The sequence below is a fragment of the Agelaius tricolor genome, unplaced genomic scaffold (assembly GCF_023055355.1).
Source record: "Agelaius tricolor isolate 1412-34295 unplaced genomic scaffold, bAgeTri1.0.p SCAF_8, whole genome shotgun sequence".
NCBI classification, from domain to species: domain Eukaryota; kingdom Metazoa; phylum Chordata; class Aves; order Passeriformes; family Icteridae; genus Agelaius; species Agelaius tricolor.
In genome coordinates, this window is record NW_027269268.1 from 31,331,565 (window position 1) to 31,349,281 (window position 17,717).

The 17,717-nt window shown below is 38.2% G+C and overlaps 1 protein-coding gene across 35 annotated transcripts in view; it reads left to right on the forward strand.

Annotated features, from left to right (window-relative positions):
* The window catches only part of TENM3 (teneurin transmembrane protein 3), a 1,291,378-nt gene that overhangs the window by 1,234,352 nt on the left and 39,309 nt on the right, over positions 1-17,717 (forward strand). For 30 of the 35 annotated variants that reach the window (XM_071432120.1, XM_071432133.1, XM_071432134.1 and 27 more), the window contains 7 exons: positions 314-530; positions 1,591-1,710; positions 2,111-2,372; positions 8,967-9,234; positions 9,811-9,954; positions 13,549-13,798; positions 14,213-14,233. In XM_071432120.1, the coding sequence (XP_071288221.1) occupies positions 314-530; positions 1,591-1,710; positions 2,111-2,372; positions 8,967-9,234; positions 9,811-9,954; positions 13,549-13,798; positions 14,213-14,233 (1,282 nt within the window). The remainder of the gene's footprint in view (positions 1-313; positions 531-1,590; positions 1,711-2,110; positions 2,373-8,966; positions 9,235-9,810; positions 9,955-13,548; positions 13,799-14,212; positions 14,234-17,717) is intronic. The other 5 variants (XM_071432135.1, XM_071432137.1, XM_071432157.1 and 2 more) reach the window with 1 other exon arrangement.

A 17,717-nucleotide genomic window follows, 5' to 3' on the forward strand; every position in this document is an offset into this window, starting at 1 on the left:
GTATGCAGAGCCTGAGTGCCTTCATTTTCTGGTTTGTTCAGCATGTTTTTAGAAAAGTATTAAATAAATAGGTTCATTTTTACATGATACTGAGGATACCGAGTATATTCAGCTTGCATGGATTTCCATGGGAATTTAAGAACTCAGTGGAAACAAACTCTCTTTCTTTAATTGAAAGTGAATTCATTAAAATCTTAATTATGAGTATTCTTTCATACTACATAATTTTTTTCATCTCCCTGCTGGCTGGCTCATTCCAATGCACAGGGGCAGGAGGAAGAGTTTGTTCATTTGTGTGACTTTCTGCCAACAGATGGGCTAGTTGACTGTATGGATCCTGACTGCTGTTTGCAGAGTTCTTGCCAAAACCAGCCTTACTGTCGTGGCCTGCCTGATCCCCAGGATATCATCAGCCAAAGCCAGCAGTCTCCATCCCAGCAAGCTGCCAAAGCGTTCTATGACCGGATCAGTTTCCTCATCGGAGCTGACAGCACCCACGTCATACCTGGGGAAAGCCCTTTCAACAAGAGGTGAGCCTGACTTGTCCTGTACTCATGAGCACAGAACAAACTGGAGAGTGGGGTTCATGTGAGGGGAAATCTGCTATGACTGCCAATTTCTGGTGTGGATTTTGAGCAAAGACCTTTTCGCTTAATATATCCAATTGCTTGTTTTGTCTCATTTCCTGCAAAATTCAATTTACCAGTGCCACTAGGTTACAGAAGGTACTTGCCATGCTTAGTATCTGTATTCTAACAGGGCACTTCATTAATGATTAAATAAATCTTTATTTAACCAGTTGATTTGGGCTAGCACAGTTGGAAATATATCAAAGCAATGAAAACACTTCAGAAGGAAAAGCAAAGCTGCACTTTTTAAACTGAGCTCACTAAATAATATAAATTATGAATTAATGTAATAGAACTGTTAAGTGCACGACAGTATAATTGCATAAACTATTTGACTGGTGCTCTATGAAGCAGTAATGACCTGAAAATAAGCCAGTAACAGGAAGCAGGTGTCTGGGATCTCACTGAGTGAAAGAAGATGATTTACACTAGAACTACTGCGTTTGCAGTAATTTAACAGCATTAATGTGTTTGGGCACAGCAGTTGATTAAAAGTTGTTGCACCAATGTTCCTTATTGCTCTTTTAAATTTTGTATTTCATAGTCCCTGCAGTTTTACAGATTGCTTTGATACTAATTGAAAAGTACGTTTTTCTTTAAGAGTCTGCCAGAAATATGACTTACAGTGGGAACATATAGAGTTTCTAAGTTCTTAAAATTCTTCAGTTAATTTCTGCTCTTAGTAACACTGTATAGACAAAATAAACCAAAGTAAAATCAACAATACTGAAACAAAATTTTTATCTGCAGATTCTAAGGCATTTGTTTATATAGTGTAATTTATGTGAACTTGTAAAAGGGTTAGAATCTGAGGAATGTTTTCTAAATGATAGTTGATAGCATGTTGGGGGGAGGGAGGGTGCGTGAGGGTGGATGTGTGTGCGTTCACTCACTAGCTTTATTCATGCAAAAAGAACAAAATCCCCCAAACTTGTAATTTGATCCTGCATCTTTTTCATAGTCTTGCATCTGTCATAAGAGGCCAAGTATTAACTGCTGATGGAACACCACTCATTGGAGTCAATGTTTCTTTCCTACACTATCCAGACTATGGATATACAATCACTCGCCAGGATGGAATGTAAGTTCCTTTTGAAGCACTTAAAAGTCATAAAGACAGCAAAGGTGTTACCGAAGAGCTGCTTGTAAAAACTGAGATAATAAAATAACGGGGAAAAAAGACATTAGGAAACTGATTTACTAAAGTTGTACTTTGCACATTCTTAAAATGTAAAACATGCTGATTATTATATACTTTCGAAGTAGAAGGACTTGCTTAATTTAATCGCAGCATCCCAAATTCTCTGTTCTCTCTGTGCAGTATAATGTAATGTAATTTAATTGATTTCTCCATTGTTCCCAGTAGAGCCATTCTGCATTCAGAGCAGTACAATGGAATGAAGAATCAATCAGTAGAATAGAGGCTGTGGATGGCTTTGGGAATTTGCTGACTAGCTAGCCCTCTTGGGGTTTTTCCCTAGGTTTGACTTGGTAGCGAATGGTGGTGCCTCTCTGACACTGGTGTTTGAGCGATCCCCGTTCCTGACACAGTATCACACAGTATGGATTCCCTGGAATGTCTTCTATGTCATGGACACCCTTGTCATGAAGAAGGAAGAGAATGACATTCCCAGTTGTGACCTAAGCGGATTTGTAAGGCCAAACCCTGTTATCGTGTCATCGCCTTTATCCACTTTCTTTAGAATTTCTCCTGAAGATAGTCCCATCATCCCAGAGACACAGGTAAGGTGTGCTTCAAATAAACACAATCTTATGCCAGGCTAGTGTTCAGCAACCAGAATGAAGACCATGCACTGCTGTAGAAAAATAAGTAATTCTGAGTAAGTGCTAGGAATTTGCAACATGTGATTATTTTCAGACGAATTTATTTATTCTGTCTGATGATTTTTAAAATTTCATCTGAAAATGGAAAGTAAGAAAGCTGTGTGTACATCAGTACATTTGTTTCCATCACTTAATTTACAGAATGTGTTTAGCATTCAAATACTGGCCCATAATTAGGGTACACTGTGGTATATTGGCCTTTTAGGATTGCCATCTTGTTAGAACTCACCTGAGAGACTGAAAACAAAAGGTATTTTTCCACTGTGTCCTAAAGACACCCACAGTTTGAATTATCTGTTTAGTCCTAATAAATAGCATGACACACAGGTTTTCATAAAGTAAAAGAACTCTCTGCAACACTGAGGACAAGCCAGTGGGCTTGTGGTCTAATCATCTTCTTCAGAACTTGTAATACTGAAAGTAAGACTTGACATCCAAACCTTGATTTAAATGGGAAAAACTACAGATGAAATGGGAGGTTTTTAAATTTTTTTCAAGATAGTTGTATTAGATTCCTCCATCTCAAATAATAATCACTATACAATGAATAGTTTCTTGGCTCTTAAAGCATTTCAGTTGCATTTTAAGAAGTAATATATGTCTTAGAGTTGATTTTCAAACTTTTCCTAGTGAACCAGTCCTCCTTCGCCCTCCCTCTTTGCTTCTCTCTCTTTCTCTTGCCCCTACTTCCACAATGTCATAATTACATAGAGCACTCTTTTTTGCATTCACCAAGAAATGTCCTTGTCTCTTGAAGAGAAACACAGAAAATGTATTCAAATGTTTTCATGCAGAGCTCTTAAGAAAAGAGCTAAATCATTAAGCAATTCATGGTAGGAGCAAGTTTAAAGGAAAGATGTAAGAAAATTACAAGTAAACACTCATACAAATCTAGACTGTGCTAGGAAATTGTTGCTTTTATCCTCACTATCATTTCTGTGCCTTTGATAGCTGCAAGTCAATTAAAAGAAAGTATTTTCAAAACAGAGTCCACTGAAAAACAGCTCTGATTTACTTGTTTTGATTTACTTGTTTTGGCAACAGATGATAGATTCAGTCCCTGAAATTATGGAAAATGGCTTAGCTAGATATGAATCAAGAAAAAAGTTATGATAGAAGAATGTCAGAAAATGCACATTTTAAAAAAAACCCTTTTAGTGTCTAGATAAACAAGTTATTTCTTGAGCAGTGGGACTAATGAGGTCTGGGTTCCTACTAATTCCCACCCACTGCTGTAATTCCATCTGTCTGTCACATCCAGTCCTTCCCCACAGGCTGCATTCAGCCTTTTCTTCTTTCTCATGGGAGTCCCAAATTGACTACTTCCTCCCTACTGGAGCCCTTTTTTTTTTTACAAACATAAAGGAACAGAATTATCTTTAGAGATTTCTACTGTTACTTAAATTGTGGTTGAAATTGTCTACCAGGTTCAAAATTTGTTAGGTGAGAGGTCTGATAGTCAGGACTGTTGGGTCAAGTTGTCTCCCTAGGAAACCAGCTGGAAGGAAAGATATTTTCAGTGGATCCTGAGCAGTTGGTGCTGCTGGGTGATTTATGATGAGGGAAAATGTTATGTATGCAAAAATCCAATTCAATACTATGTAAGAAAACATTAAGCAGTGCTTTATTCTGTATTCTTTGCTTATCCCACACATAATTTTCTCCTTCAGCAAGTGGGAACTGCACAGCTGTGACTGGCGTGTACCCCTTTGGGTCAGGTTCCCCTCAGAAATGCATAATGCTCAACAATCTGTCACCCAAAAAAATCACTCCTCTCATAAAAGATGGGCAGAACCAGATACTATTCAAACTGTATGTTCAGCTCCAGAGGAACTGCTGCTGATCTTTTCATATAAAAAGGGACAGTGCCAGTTTAAAGTGTGTGAACCTTGAGGAAAGCAGAGAGAAAGAAGTTGTTCCCCATGTTCTTGCAGTCAGTGTTTAGCCACCCTGTTGGTGTGCTGTGACAGCACTCACCATCACGTACTACAGGAGAAAATGATGAGCTGCTGTAATCATCATCCCTTGAAGTGCTTCATCATCCCTTGGAGATAATGTTTCCAAGAGTGTACTTAGTGGCTTATGAATCCCAAATTGATCAGAGGGGGAATTAAAGTCTGTGCCAAAGGAGCAGTATGAAAGAAAACTGGAAAAAAAAAGAAAGGGCAAGCAAGGGGAAAGAACAAACACAGTGGGTAAAGAGGTGATCACAGACCCAACAGATCATTACTCAAGAGGGCTGATAATAACATGTTAACTAAATTTGGACTGCTCAGGCATGATTTTATCTACTGTTAATTGCAAGGTACCATGCTTTGCCTAGACTTAAGTAGCTGAGATTAATCGGTGTGGAATGAGGCAATAAACTGCATACAGATGAGGGAGTTCAGGTTCAGCTGGAGCTGGCTTTATGTATTAGGTAATATTGTTACTCTCTTTTTCCTAATAATTGCCTGAAATGTCTGTTTTCCATATATTGCCATGTGGTCTGGCAGAAGCCCATGTGACTCACAGTGAGCATTTCTGGAACTGAGTATTTGAGGGTTTCCCCCCTCCTAAACTTCCACTATCTGCTGTTATATGTGTTTGCAAGATGCCTTCTGCAGGTCCTGAGCCTCTTGTTTCCATCACTTCATGTGAATGAGAGAATGAAAACTGGATGTTTTCCTTCAAATTATGTATTCAAGGTTCTTCTCCTCAGACTCTTTCTCACTACTGGCAGTAACATGGCAGAGGTTGGGAAAATTTATTTACCCAGAGGAATTCAGGATAAAACATGAGCTTCAATGACTTAATAAAAATAATTACTGGTAGTTTCAGGGTGGCTAAGGTTTCAGCAAAAAAAATTAACCTATTTTAACATTTAAACTAACAACATAATAGGATATCTAAAAATCTTAGTATTCTATGGATGCTGCACCCTAGTTTCACTTACCTAAAATCTTCAGGATTTCGAGTTCATACTTGAAATTTGAGAAAAAAATTGAGATTATTTGCAGAACCAAATATCTCCATTTATACATTTCCTTCTTTTCCAGCATGTTTCATGGTTTTCTTCTCTTTTGCTTTCTGTTTGAGACTTTGTACATGCCTTTTTCTTTATTCTGTTAGAGACACGTTTTTATATTTCTATATGTATGTGGCTTTTTCCTACCCCTCTTCTCTGTGGTACCTAAACCATGTTTTAAGTCTAGAAAAAACAAGTATTTTACCCTTTTAATTTCTCCTTGATTTAAATGGTAATTTAAGAGCCTCAATTGTAGGGGAAAGCTTTTTTTTTTTTTTTTTTTTTTTTTAAAGGAAAACATTTTTTCTGTCTTGAAATGAGCAGTTTCAGCTTCTACTTAAAGTATAATTTTGGTACTCCTTAATCTCAGCCTTTATATAATAGCAGCAGTTGCTAGTATCTAAAAATGCCATCTTTACCCCTCTCAAACCTAGATCATGTTACATTTTAATGCAGCAGCTCAGCTGTTATTTCTCAGCAAACAACCTTTTTCTGACACTAGGACTAAAGTTTGCATTCACTTATGAAATTTGTCCTCAAATCCTCTTTTGAAATTGTTCAATTTGCCAAAAAAAAAAAAATCACAGCAACACAGCAGGCATTTCTCCCTCTAACAGAATTACTTATTCAGTGTTCTGAATACCATCAGAGCATGTCAGCTGAATCATATCATATTTTGGAGCAGGAAAGCATTCTAGAGCCTGGACAGCTTTAGTCCTGCTGGCCATGAGAGATGAGGAGCCTTGCACAATTTATGTGACTCGGACACCAGCTGGAACTCTGAGGACAGCAAACCCTGTGAAAATTGAGGTGACCCTTATCTCAGTCCCCTAAGTTAAATATTTCACTGCTGTCCTTAGGAGTAGCTTGATCATCCACAAGTAAAATGTCAGCCATTAGAATTTGGTGGTTGGGCAATAAGTCAGTCCCCTTAGGGTATCAGCCTTTCTGAAGGTATTTATACTCAGTGTGGAGAAGGTGAAGCACAGACAGCTTGGTTGTGTTGGTGATTCCTGATGTGACTTTTATTCCCGGTGACTTTCCTGATTGCTTTACAATTGATGTGTTGTCATGGCTCCCATAGGAGCTCTCTGCTGTGCCTGATGATTTACCTTTTTGGATGAACATGAAACTGTTTAATTCTCTTTGTAATGCTTGATTCTGGGAGATAGATTGAGTTGCATAACCTTACCTATACATTTCTAAAGTTCTCAAGAAAATAAGTTACTACAGGGGATATTTTATGGAAAAAAGGAAGTTAAAGTCAGATTTCCAGCAGGCATTTGAGGCTTCTGCAGAAACTAATAATAGGGGTTTAGGTTTTCTTTTAAACCTCGCTGAGAACTGCATGAGTGTCCTAGTTTCTAATTTGATAGTAATCCAAATACACAGTGGAATTTCTTGAAAATTGAAACTTCAAGGTGTCCTCTTTATTGCCTGTTATCTCAGCCAAGAGCTCTGGAAGACCACCTATGTGTTTAACACTGCTCTTCCACAGTTGCAGTTGTAAAAGAAGCCATGGTCGTAACAGGAGACCACTGAAGTCCATTAAATTGTGTCCTATTACAAGCATATTATTTCTTTTTCTCCTCTTGCTTACAGAGACCTCCATCTGTTAGACTAGCTTTAATGTGCAGTATATGAGAGTCCTGCTGGTGTCTTGAGGAGGAATTTGTCTTTTGTTCCTGGGTGGTTTGTGCTTTTCCTTCAAAATCTCAGAAAAGGAATGTGCTCACAATCACTTACCTCTCTAGAGAGAGGTGGTTTTGTTCATGTAGGAAAGATTTGCCTGTTCTCTGGATTAGACAGTCTGTGTATTGAGCTCAGGGAAAACAGACTAGATTTACAAAGAGAAATGAGGCCACACTCACCTCCTTCAAGGTGACTACTTGTCATTTCTTTTCAGCCAGGTTCTTGGTGGAGAACAAAGAAATATTCAAAGAGTAAGAATTAAGAATTTAAAAATCGTAATTAATTTGTCTTGTATCTTCCAATTCATACTTTATTTCCTAAAGCTCTGTTACAGTCTAACTGAAGAACAACAGTTTTATGTCTATATGTATCGGATGTAAATAATTATAATGCCAGACAATGAGTCAAAATAGTATTTCTGAAATTTTGTTACTGTCACTGGGAAGGAAGTAGATAGAATTAATACTGTATAAACCTTTCTGTAGATCCAACAAAAACGCTAATGCAGAGGATGGTGTAGCATGTGTTGCCCTCCTTGACCACCCACCACATTACTTCACCCTATTCAACACAGTTTTTTAGAAGCAGTGTCCAAGGATTTCTGTGGCACAGAGAGCTAGCAGCACTTGTGTAGTAGCCAGGTTTTGATCCCACTGAAGTCTTAAGCCTAGTACTTGTGACAGTGCTTCTCCTGAAGTCTGCTTCTCACTAATACTAAATCATGTTTAGTCTTCAGACTTCAGGACCGGGAGACTGAAAAGTAAAATAAACCTTTCTTAATTTACTTCCCAAGAGTGTTCCTGTAACACCACTAAGGTTCTGGGCTTGTGCTTCAGCATCCTTTGAACTCCTCACCAATGAAACATTACCTTTAAGTGTGTCTAGATACATTTTTCTTCTTCTTTTGTTTGTTTCAATAAACCAGGATACCTGGTAGCTGTTCACTGCAAGTGCTGGCTGCAGTGTTTATGTTCTGACTGAGGCATAGAGCAATATAGGCTGCTTTTATCCACATTACACAGAAACATTTCACATCCATCCATCACCCACAAAAGCTTCTCAGCACAGAGGCAATGACAAGGTAGAGGAGGGGAGGAACCTTTTAAAAATAAAATTGACTCATTCCACCTCTCAGAAATGTGAAAGTGATAAGCTGATATCTGAGTAGTGAATATTGATCAGAAAATATGGAAAAACTTCCCCTGAGGCATCCTACCTATCTGTCTTCAAAATAAATGGAAGAATGAGCTAGTTTAAAGTATTTACAATCCACTGGTAATGCAAATAATAAAATACCTGGGACTTCTTCCTGCTCCTACAGGAGAAATTAGGCATCCCAACCCAAACCTCAAGCTTTGCTCTCCTTAGAGGCTCTACTGCCTTTATTAGACACGCCTCTATTAGTTGGGACATGGGTGGCAGCACCATAAGGGGCAATTTTCACTTAGTTGAGAGATGCTTTTTTGCCTCTTCAGGAAAAATCAGTTGGGAATGTTTCCTCATGCCTCCTTTGCTCCTCATTAAAAAAAAAAAAAAGGGAGATAATTTTGAAATGCTTGAGCAGAAAGTACCAACTAAGCAGCTTCAGTGTAATGAAGAATTTAGACTTGACTTTTTAGAAAAAGTGTGAAACGTTATTTATTTATGTTTTTTTTAACCATGAAGGCCAAATACAGATGATATTTCCTAATGGATTGTCATGTAATAGTTAGGCAGCCTTTTATGATAGATGCATTGTTTCGTTTAATTTCCAACTAATTGAAATACTGTATTTTTCTTTTAATGATGCATAGGTACTTCATGAAGAAACAACAATACCAGGGACGGACCTGAAGTTATCATACTTGAGCTCCAGGGCTGCAGGATATAAATCTGTACTGAAGATTACTATGACCCAATCTGTTATACCATTTAATTTAATGAAGGTTCATCTTATGGTGGCAGTGGTGGGAAGACTTTTCCAAAAATGGTTCCCTGCATCCCCAAATCTAGCATACACCTTCATATGGGATAAAACTGATGCATACAATCAGAGGGTCTACGGATTATCTGAAGCTGTTGGTATGTGTTACAGAGGATTTTTGTACTTCTAGTGTTGTCTTGAACATAGGGAAGCACACCTCTAATGCTTGTATCCATTAAGAAAATGTTTGGCAGAATAAAATTACATCGGTGGATATTAAAACATATTGAAAAATACTAATCTAACATATTGAAAAAACTAATCTAAGCTTTGAATTATGAGAAAAAAATTCCTTCAGAAGGAAAAAGACACCATTTTTCATTCACATGAAAAGTGACATTTTTTAACTTTTTTTCCTTCCCATGAAGTACTCTCAGCCTAATAATAATGGTGTTTAGTCTGCACACTGTGTGTACTTTAGGTAAAGTACAATAGCAGTATGACTTACATCACAAAATGGATTTCCTCTGTCTTAATTCACTTACTCTTAATAGCTAAAATATTTTAATAACCTAAGATTCTGGTTAGTATCTTCAACATGTCTAAGAAGCCATAGGAATTTTCATGTGTCCTAGGAGAGCAAAAGAATGTGTGTAGTTTAAGGAAATGCCATTCTTTAAACTCCTCTTCAGAATGAGATCCTGTACTGAACGAGGCCGTGTGCTGTTTTTCAGTGTCTGTAGGTTACGAGTATGAGTCTTGCTTGGATCTGACTCTCTGGGAAAAGCGCACTGCCATTTTGCAGGGTTATGAGCTGGATGCCTCCAACATGGGTGGTTGGACATTGGATAAGCATCATGTATTGGATGTTCAGAATGGTAAGGAGTTAATTTTCCTCTTGCTAGTTTCACTGCTCTACTGTCCTGCACTTCAAGTCTCTCATTCAAACTTTCTGCTATTTGTGCTATTATTTTTAAAAAGGAAATTATAGAACATTTTGCAAATGGTAAATGATTTGTACTTCCTCACTCCCCAGGGTAGTGGTCACACCAAGCCAGTCAGGGTTGGCAGAAAGTCTTAGGACAATGTTCTCATGCACACAGTGTGATTCTTGGGGTTTATCCTGTTCAAGGCCAGGAGTTGGAGTCAATAATCCTGTGGGTCCCTTCCACCTCAGGATATTCCTTGTTTGTATTATTTACTCTGAATGTCATGCTTCTGCATCCTAAAAGTACATATGCATGAATAAATTCATCAGTCTGTGTTGGATATGCTGTGGTGGGTTGACTCTGGCTGGACACCAAAGCCACCCAGTCACTCCCCAGCTGCACAGGGGAGAGAAAACAGAATGGAAAGCTCATGGGTTGAGATGAGGACAGAGACAGATCTCTCAGCAGTCACTGTCATGGGCAAAACAGAATTGACTTGGGAAAATTAATATAATTTATTACCAGTCAAAACTTGCCCAATCCTCCCTTCTTTCCAGGCTTAACTTTACTCCTGAATTCTTTACCTCCTCCCTGCCTATGGTGCAGGGACACAGAGAATGGGGCTGTGATCAGTTCACCACACCCTGTCTCTGTCCCTCCTTCCTCCTCAGGGGAAGGACTCTTCCCTGCTCCAGCATGGGCTCCCTCCCACACAGACAGTCTCCATGAATTTCTCCACTCAGAGTCCTTCCCACGGGCTGCAGTTCTTCACCACTGCTCCAGTGGGGTCTGCTCTGTGGGGTGCAGTATTTCAGGAACAGATGGCTCCAGTCCTGGCAGCAAACCTGCTCCAGCACAGGCTCCTCTCTCCATGTGTCCAGAGGTCCTGCCAAGATCCTGCTGCAGCAGGAGCTTCCCACAGGGTCCCAGCCTCCTTTGGGCATCCCCTTGCTCTGGCATGGGCCCTCCAAGTGGATATGTGCTCCACCACGGGTGCCCATGTTCTGCAGGAGCACAGCTGCCTCACTGTGGTCTTCTCCCATGGGCTGCAGGGGAATCTCAGCTCTGTACCTGCAGCACCTCCTCCCTCTCCTTCTGCAGAACTTGCTGTCTGCAGAGCTGTTGCTTGCTCATATTCTCACTCCTCTCTCCAGCTGCAATTTGCTGTTGCACAGTAACTTTGGCATCAAAGTGTATTGGTCAAGCAAGCTGCTCAGCAACAGTTGGCAGGGTGCCATGCTAAGGAAACCTCAGCTCAACACTGAACAGGAAGAAATTTGGAAAAACTTGGCTGGAAGCATGTAGGAAAGGTGAAGTAAACAGTCACATAGCTTAAAGTAGTAGTTGGTAGCACTTGGTTTTCATGCAAGAGAGGAACCCAGAGTAATTATCAGGAAGATTGTCAGTTCTGCAGTACTTGATGTCCCATGAAGGTCTCCCCATAGTACACAAGCTTATTATGTGTAACACAGTAGTAGAAACTTAAAGCATCGCCTCTGACTGGTAAGGAAACAAGGTCACCAAATCAAGTGAAAAGGTGTCATTGTACCTAATTTAAAATTAAAAATAAAAAAAAAACAACAAAAACAACTGTGCAAATTATTGTAAAGTAATCCATCTAAAATTGTAAAGAGCTATAATTATAAATATATATGTAAAACTGATTCTGTTCATTGGGTAAATTGATGATGGCTTTAAATTATGTTGAAGAGTACATTTGACAAGTAATGACTTTTCAAAGTGTCATGTGTCTAATTGAATAAACCAAGTGGAGAGTTGTAATGACAACATGGATGAGATGCATAAATCTATTCAGCAGAGAGTGCAGACAGTGTTTGCACGGAAATCCAAACTACTGCAGTAAATAGTCTAATGTACATCTTTTACTCTGTGATAATAGAGGAGAAATGTGAAGGACCAATTTTTCAAGGTAATGACAGAATAAATCAGGTGCAATAGTGCACTGTGCTGACTTCTAGAATTCCACTGATGAAAATTGTAGAACTCAGCTATTTCAGGCAAAATTATAGTGCCATGATTGTCATAAATGATGTAATCATAGGAGAGGGGATTTCGTATACTGTTAATGCATTCTGGCTTTAACTATTCATGAAAAACACATTCTTCCTCTTTTGATTTAGATTACTTATTTGGATTACTTGCCATTAGGTTTCCATTAACCATTTTCATTTTTTCCAATTTTATCACGTTTCCAATTTTATCATATTGGTTTTACATTTATAATCTCTTGCATTTTATAACATTAAAAGCAGTGAAGACACCTAAAACATTTAAAGAGGAAAGCAAAGTATTTTTTTCTCCTACCTTTCAGTTCAAATCGTGCACTTGAGGAGTGAGGAGGGAAAGAGAAATACGCCTTAAATTTCTTCTAAACTTCTTAAAAGATAACTGTATCCCTCAGCTCCAAATTGCATGAAACTCTGGGCATGCAATCAGTAAAACCCAGATCTCTGTACAGTACAAAGTGGTTTACACGGATTATACCACGGAAAGACACATGGTGACTTATGAGTAGAACCGTAATAGCTGACCATTTGTAGAGGACTCCTTAATGGATTCATCGTGAGACTGAACAATGAGGGTCCTGGCAACACTTTAACATACTTTTTTTTCCCAACAAGACTGAAGATTTAACACAAAGCATCCATTTTTCCTCTCAGATTTCCTATGTAGGCTATAAGGAAGAAAAATACTGCTGGCATATTGCTTTGTCTTCACAAAATTATTGTTTCTTTCATGCCTCAAAGCAGAATTAAGTTTTAGAGGCAGGTTGGCTTGGCACCATTTTTTTTTGTTGTTTTGACATTTTTAATAACAGCCTATAACTGCAGATGTAGTATTGAGGCAGACTTTGTTGCCAGAGGAACACTTTTGTTGTGAGCTGAGTAAACAATCTTTTACAATGTAAAATTGAGGCAATCGACAACTTTTTGAAGTGGCTCTTTAATTAATATTTACAATTTGCAACAGTAATCCACTTCAGATTACATTCAACATGATACTCGTAATTAGTTATACTAGGACTTTAGGAATACAATTTGCAAATATATTCATTTTCATTTTTTATAAAGCACTTTAGAATTTCAGTCCTTTCTGGACTATTTCAAAACTGTAAAGATGTAGGAACACAGACCTTCCTTCCATTAATATACTTAACATTTCCTCCAGCATGACAATTTTTATTCTGAATTATAGCTATAAAAATCATTAACATTTAAAAATAACAACTGAAAACATTTTGGGGTTTTAAGAGCTACAATATTTAGCATTTCTACTAAATTTTGTGGACAAGATAATCTAATGTTTGCATGTTTATAACCTAAATATAGCTATAGATGTTTTAATAAAGTTGCTATCTGTTGTGAGGAAAATATGGTGGTGAAACAATAAAAATTCATTGAACTTATACTAACTAGCTAAAAGAATATTTACAATACTTTTGCACCATTTTATGTGTATACATTCAGAGTTTTTATGAATGCTATTGGGTTTTGATTTGGATTTTCCTGTATTATCTGGCAGGAATCCTCTACAAAGGGAATGGTGAAAATCAATTTATATCTCAGCAACCCCCAGTTGTTAGTAGCATTATGGGCAACGGGAGACGACGCAGCATCTCCTGTCCAAGCTGCAATGGTCAAGCTGATGGTAACAAATTGCTGGCTCCAGTTGCCTTGGCCTGTGGGATAGATGGCAGTCTGTACGTGGGAGATTTCAACTACGTCCGGCGGATATTCCCATCTGGAAATGTAACTAGTGTTCTGGAGCTAAGGTATGTCTTTTTCTCATCCTGGACTTTTGGAGGTATGAGTTACTGTGGCAAATTAAAGTATTGAATGAGTTTCTACAATTGTGTAAGTTTGAGTTTGCAAATGCTTTTGGGAACAAAACAGAGGTTGAGTCAAAAGATTTTTAAAGTATTTAAAGCTGAAATGAAAATATTTTACCCTCATAAAATATTTTAACTATGCTTATCTAATGTGAGAGTTTAATCTACCCGAAGTAATAATTCAGCAGATTTTAAGAGTTAACATATGTGGTCAATGTAAGTGGACAATGGACAATCATTCAACACTTCACTAATGACAGATGTAAACGTTGCCTTCTTCTCTCTCGTCTTTTAACATCCTTTCTGAATGTTTGTCTAATAATGTTTTTCTGTTCTTTTTTACTTGCTCCCACCAAGAAATAAAGATTTTAGACATAGGTAAGCATTCCTTAAGGAAGATTTATATTTTTCTAACTGTTCTTCTTTCTTTTTTAACAAATGAATGCTTATAATGGGCAAGTCATTTCTGAGATGTATTACTAGAAAAGAGGAGTATTTTTCAAAAATAATGAGTTCATGTGTTTTAGTTATGTCAACTGTCAGGCTGTATCGTCCTTTCTGATGAGTTCCTCTTTTCTCATCACTCTCTGTCCACAGTCAGGCTTCTTGTTATGCTTGTGTGTGCCCTCCTCTGCTGTTCCTTCATCTCTGCTCACTCCTTGCTGGCAAGCTCTTTTGCTGATCCAATCAAAACTCACTCATTAATCAGATACACCAAATATGATGAGAATGGCATATAAAAGTATCAAGGGAGTTCATTTTATTAGACTTTTGATGTTGAATCTTTTCAGGCTCTCATTTAACAGATTTTTTTCTTTAAAGGTGACTTTCTTTTAATAATGGAAGTTGAAATAGCAGTAACACAACTCCAGGAGTTAAGATTTTAAAATACACCCAGACTCACAAAATTGGTCACAGAAACAACAGTAATCCGAGGATTGTAGTACAGCATTCATCCATCCTGGCATTGCTACAATAATGGCAAGAACAGAAGAGTAGGTGGATATTAGAATTGCTTTCCACAGCAGCTGGTGCAGATAAGGAAGAAAAAAACAGAGTCATGCTAAAATCATGTTGCAGACATGAAACCCTGCAAACATTTGTGGCAGAGCTACTAAGCTTAGCAGGCTCACTGGTAGCTTTCTCTCCTTTTTGCTGCCATTTCCCTTCCTTGTTTTTAAACAAATCCCAGAGTCATATCTCTGTTGTCCTTGTTTTTTAAATTCACTTTTCTTTGGACATACTTCTGTGTGAGGAAAGGTTTTATGTTTACAAAAATATGTTTCAGATATGTTAGGCAAAAAATTCCATGACTAACTAAGGTGTCTGCATCAGTGCTAATGATCAGAATTGGTTTTGTGGTTTTGGTTTTTTTTTCCCAGGGTGACTCAAAGGCAGTCTCTTCTGTTTGGTGGGTTTAGGGTTTCACTATTACAATTAGTTTGTATGTGTTCCACCACTCTTAAAAGAATTATATCCCTTGTGGTATCACGAAGTTGTGATTGCAGCTAGATAGAACATTGTCTTGGCAAATATATAGAATGTGGAATAATACTTAAAATGGGCATGTGGAATGTACAGAAAGGGATTAAAGAGTGAATGCATATTGAGGTTTGTTTTGCTGTGATTTAGTAGCGCCACCCTCTCCTGCCTCTGGCAGAACTGTGGTCACAGCCTCAACTGCAGTGTTTCAGGAACTGGATCCCTGCATCTAAGAGAAGTTGGTGAAGGAGAATACTGAAGCTTTTCTGTTTTATTCATGCCTAAACATGCAGAAGCTCCAGGTAGCAAAATTGCAGTCATACCAAACAAATTAGTGTAACAGCATGGGCCCATATAGCAGCTGTGACGTGTGGTTCCTCCTGGCCACAGGAGGAGACAGAGAAGACTGTGGAGAGCTGGCTCTGCAGGAGCAGCTGGGGAGCCAGTAGGCAGGAGGTGTGGAGCCCACTGTGAAGCACAATATGATTTATTATGAGCCTGAGTTTTCTCTCACGTCATACAACATTTTCCCAGTGTCCACTCTCAGCCTTAGAGATTTGCTGATGAGAGACTTCCTAAGCCAAGAGTGGGATCTTGATGCTTCATATCCCCTGGCAGCTTTTTATTCTATTAATTTAGCCGCCTTTTATTTAAGATGTGTAAACTTTTAGGATTCAGCAAATCCTCTTGCCATGGGCTCTCCAGCTAAGGACACACTGTGAGACCAAATACTTTCTTTTGGCTGCATGAATTCATGCAAAGTCCTGTGAAATTCTGCAGAGGGAAGCACATCTGTCTGGCCTGTAAGAGGAGAAGGAAGAAAATGTCCAGTTTCACTGGCAAGCCTTTCAGACTCCTGAGGAGATTTCTACTTAAACTACAGTTTAGAAAAAAGCCCTCAATAGACCATTTTGCAAAAGATAATTGCTAGGTATTAGAAGAAAATGCACTAAAAAATGCATTCCCCAAGTAAAACTACCGAATGAGGCTAAATGCTAGTTCAGATCTCTTGTCTATTCAAGCATTCACCTTTCCTGGCCTATAAACACAGTGCTTCAGCACAGTGTGATGTGTCTCCTAGCTCAAGAAGCCTTACTCTCTTTTACAGAGAGAGAATGCAGATCAAATTTCTCCTCTCATGTACCAGTGACCTCACATTTTTTCAATCTCAAAGCTGAAACGATGTCTTTATGCACACTGCTGCCTGTGGGTGATTAATGCTGATAGACATTCATGGAAAAAGTCATTTTTAGAAGGACTTTGAAGACAGGGAGGTCTTTTGTAGGCTATGGCACTATCCCAAATCTATAGAGAGGCAGAAAAAAAAGTCTAACAAAACATAAAAACAGCTTTGAGGGGATATATGGTTTAGAGGGCACATACTGAAGGCAAGAGAGACAGGGACTGAAACAGGAGGAGTATTTTCAAAAAAACTATACATGGAGAATAGTCCAGGTGATCTGACAGCTGAAGAATAAAAAATTTGGCCTAATCAAGATAAAAGCAAAGAGAAATAGATAGTTACAACTTTGTATATGCGTGTGTGCACACTTTCAATTCAAAGCACTTACTATTATTCAGCATAGACAGAAAAAGTTAATTTTTAGACATTTGTCTTTACAGGAGCCAGTGTGGGTACATAAGTCCATGTTTTGCAGGCTGCTGAAAGTGATTAGGCAATACTGAATGAGTCAATAAGTCACGGGCTGGGGATTTAATTTCTTTGCATTTGTTGTTATTGGTAGAAGGCAGAAGCTTAATTTCATTTCAGGGTACAATGAAATTGCATAAACTCTGCAGCTTTCCAGCTGCTGGCTGCTTATCCCTGTACTATTTTTGTGATCTGCATAGTGCTCATGGATATTTTCTGGCTAGAAAACAAATGTAGTTTTCACTTGACAGTTATTCAGTTCCTCAAATTGTGCCTTTCTCCCATCAATTATTGGGGGTTTCTATTGGCTAAAGCCTCCTTGGCTGTGCAACCTTCACCTGAAAAGAAATGCTGAGGTTAAGCCTGTTGTATCAGCTCAGAAAGGAGCCATTAGACATCTACATATGGCAAGTTGGAGAGTTTCTGTTGATTCAGTAGTGATATCCTGTGCACTTCCACTCTTTAGGAATATAAGAAAATACATTTAAATTATCAGGTGATTTCTTTTGGTTTGGTGAGGATACTGTATTTACCGTGAGAACTCATCCCCTGATTTCTTTTTTGTTGGAATTAATTAGAATGTACATCTTCATATTAATGAAGAAAAGAGCTTTAAAATTTCTTTTTGGAAATAAATTGTGTTAGGCATAAATTACTTACTTTTTGATTTGATGACTTCTTATTCCAATGGCTGAAAAATACGATTGAGGCAATGTTAGATGGGTTGAA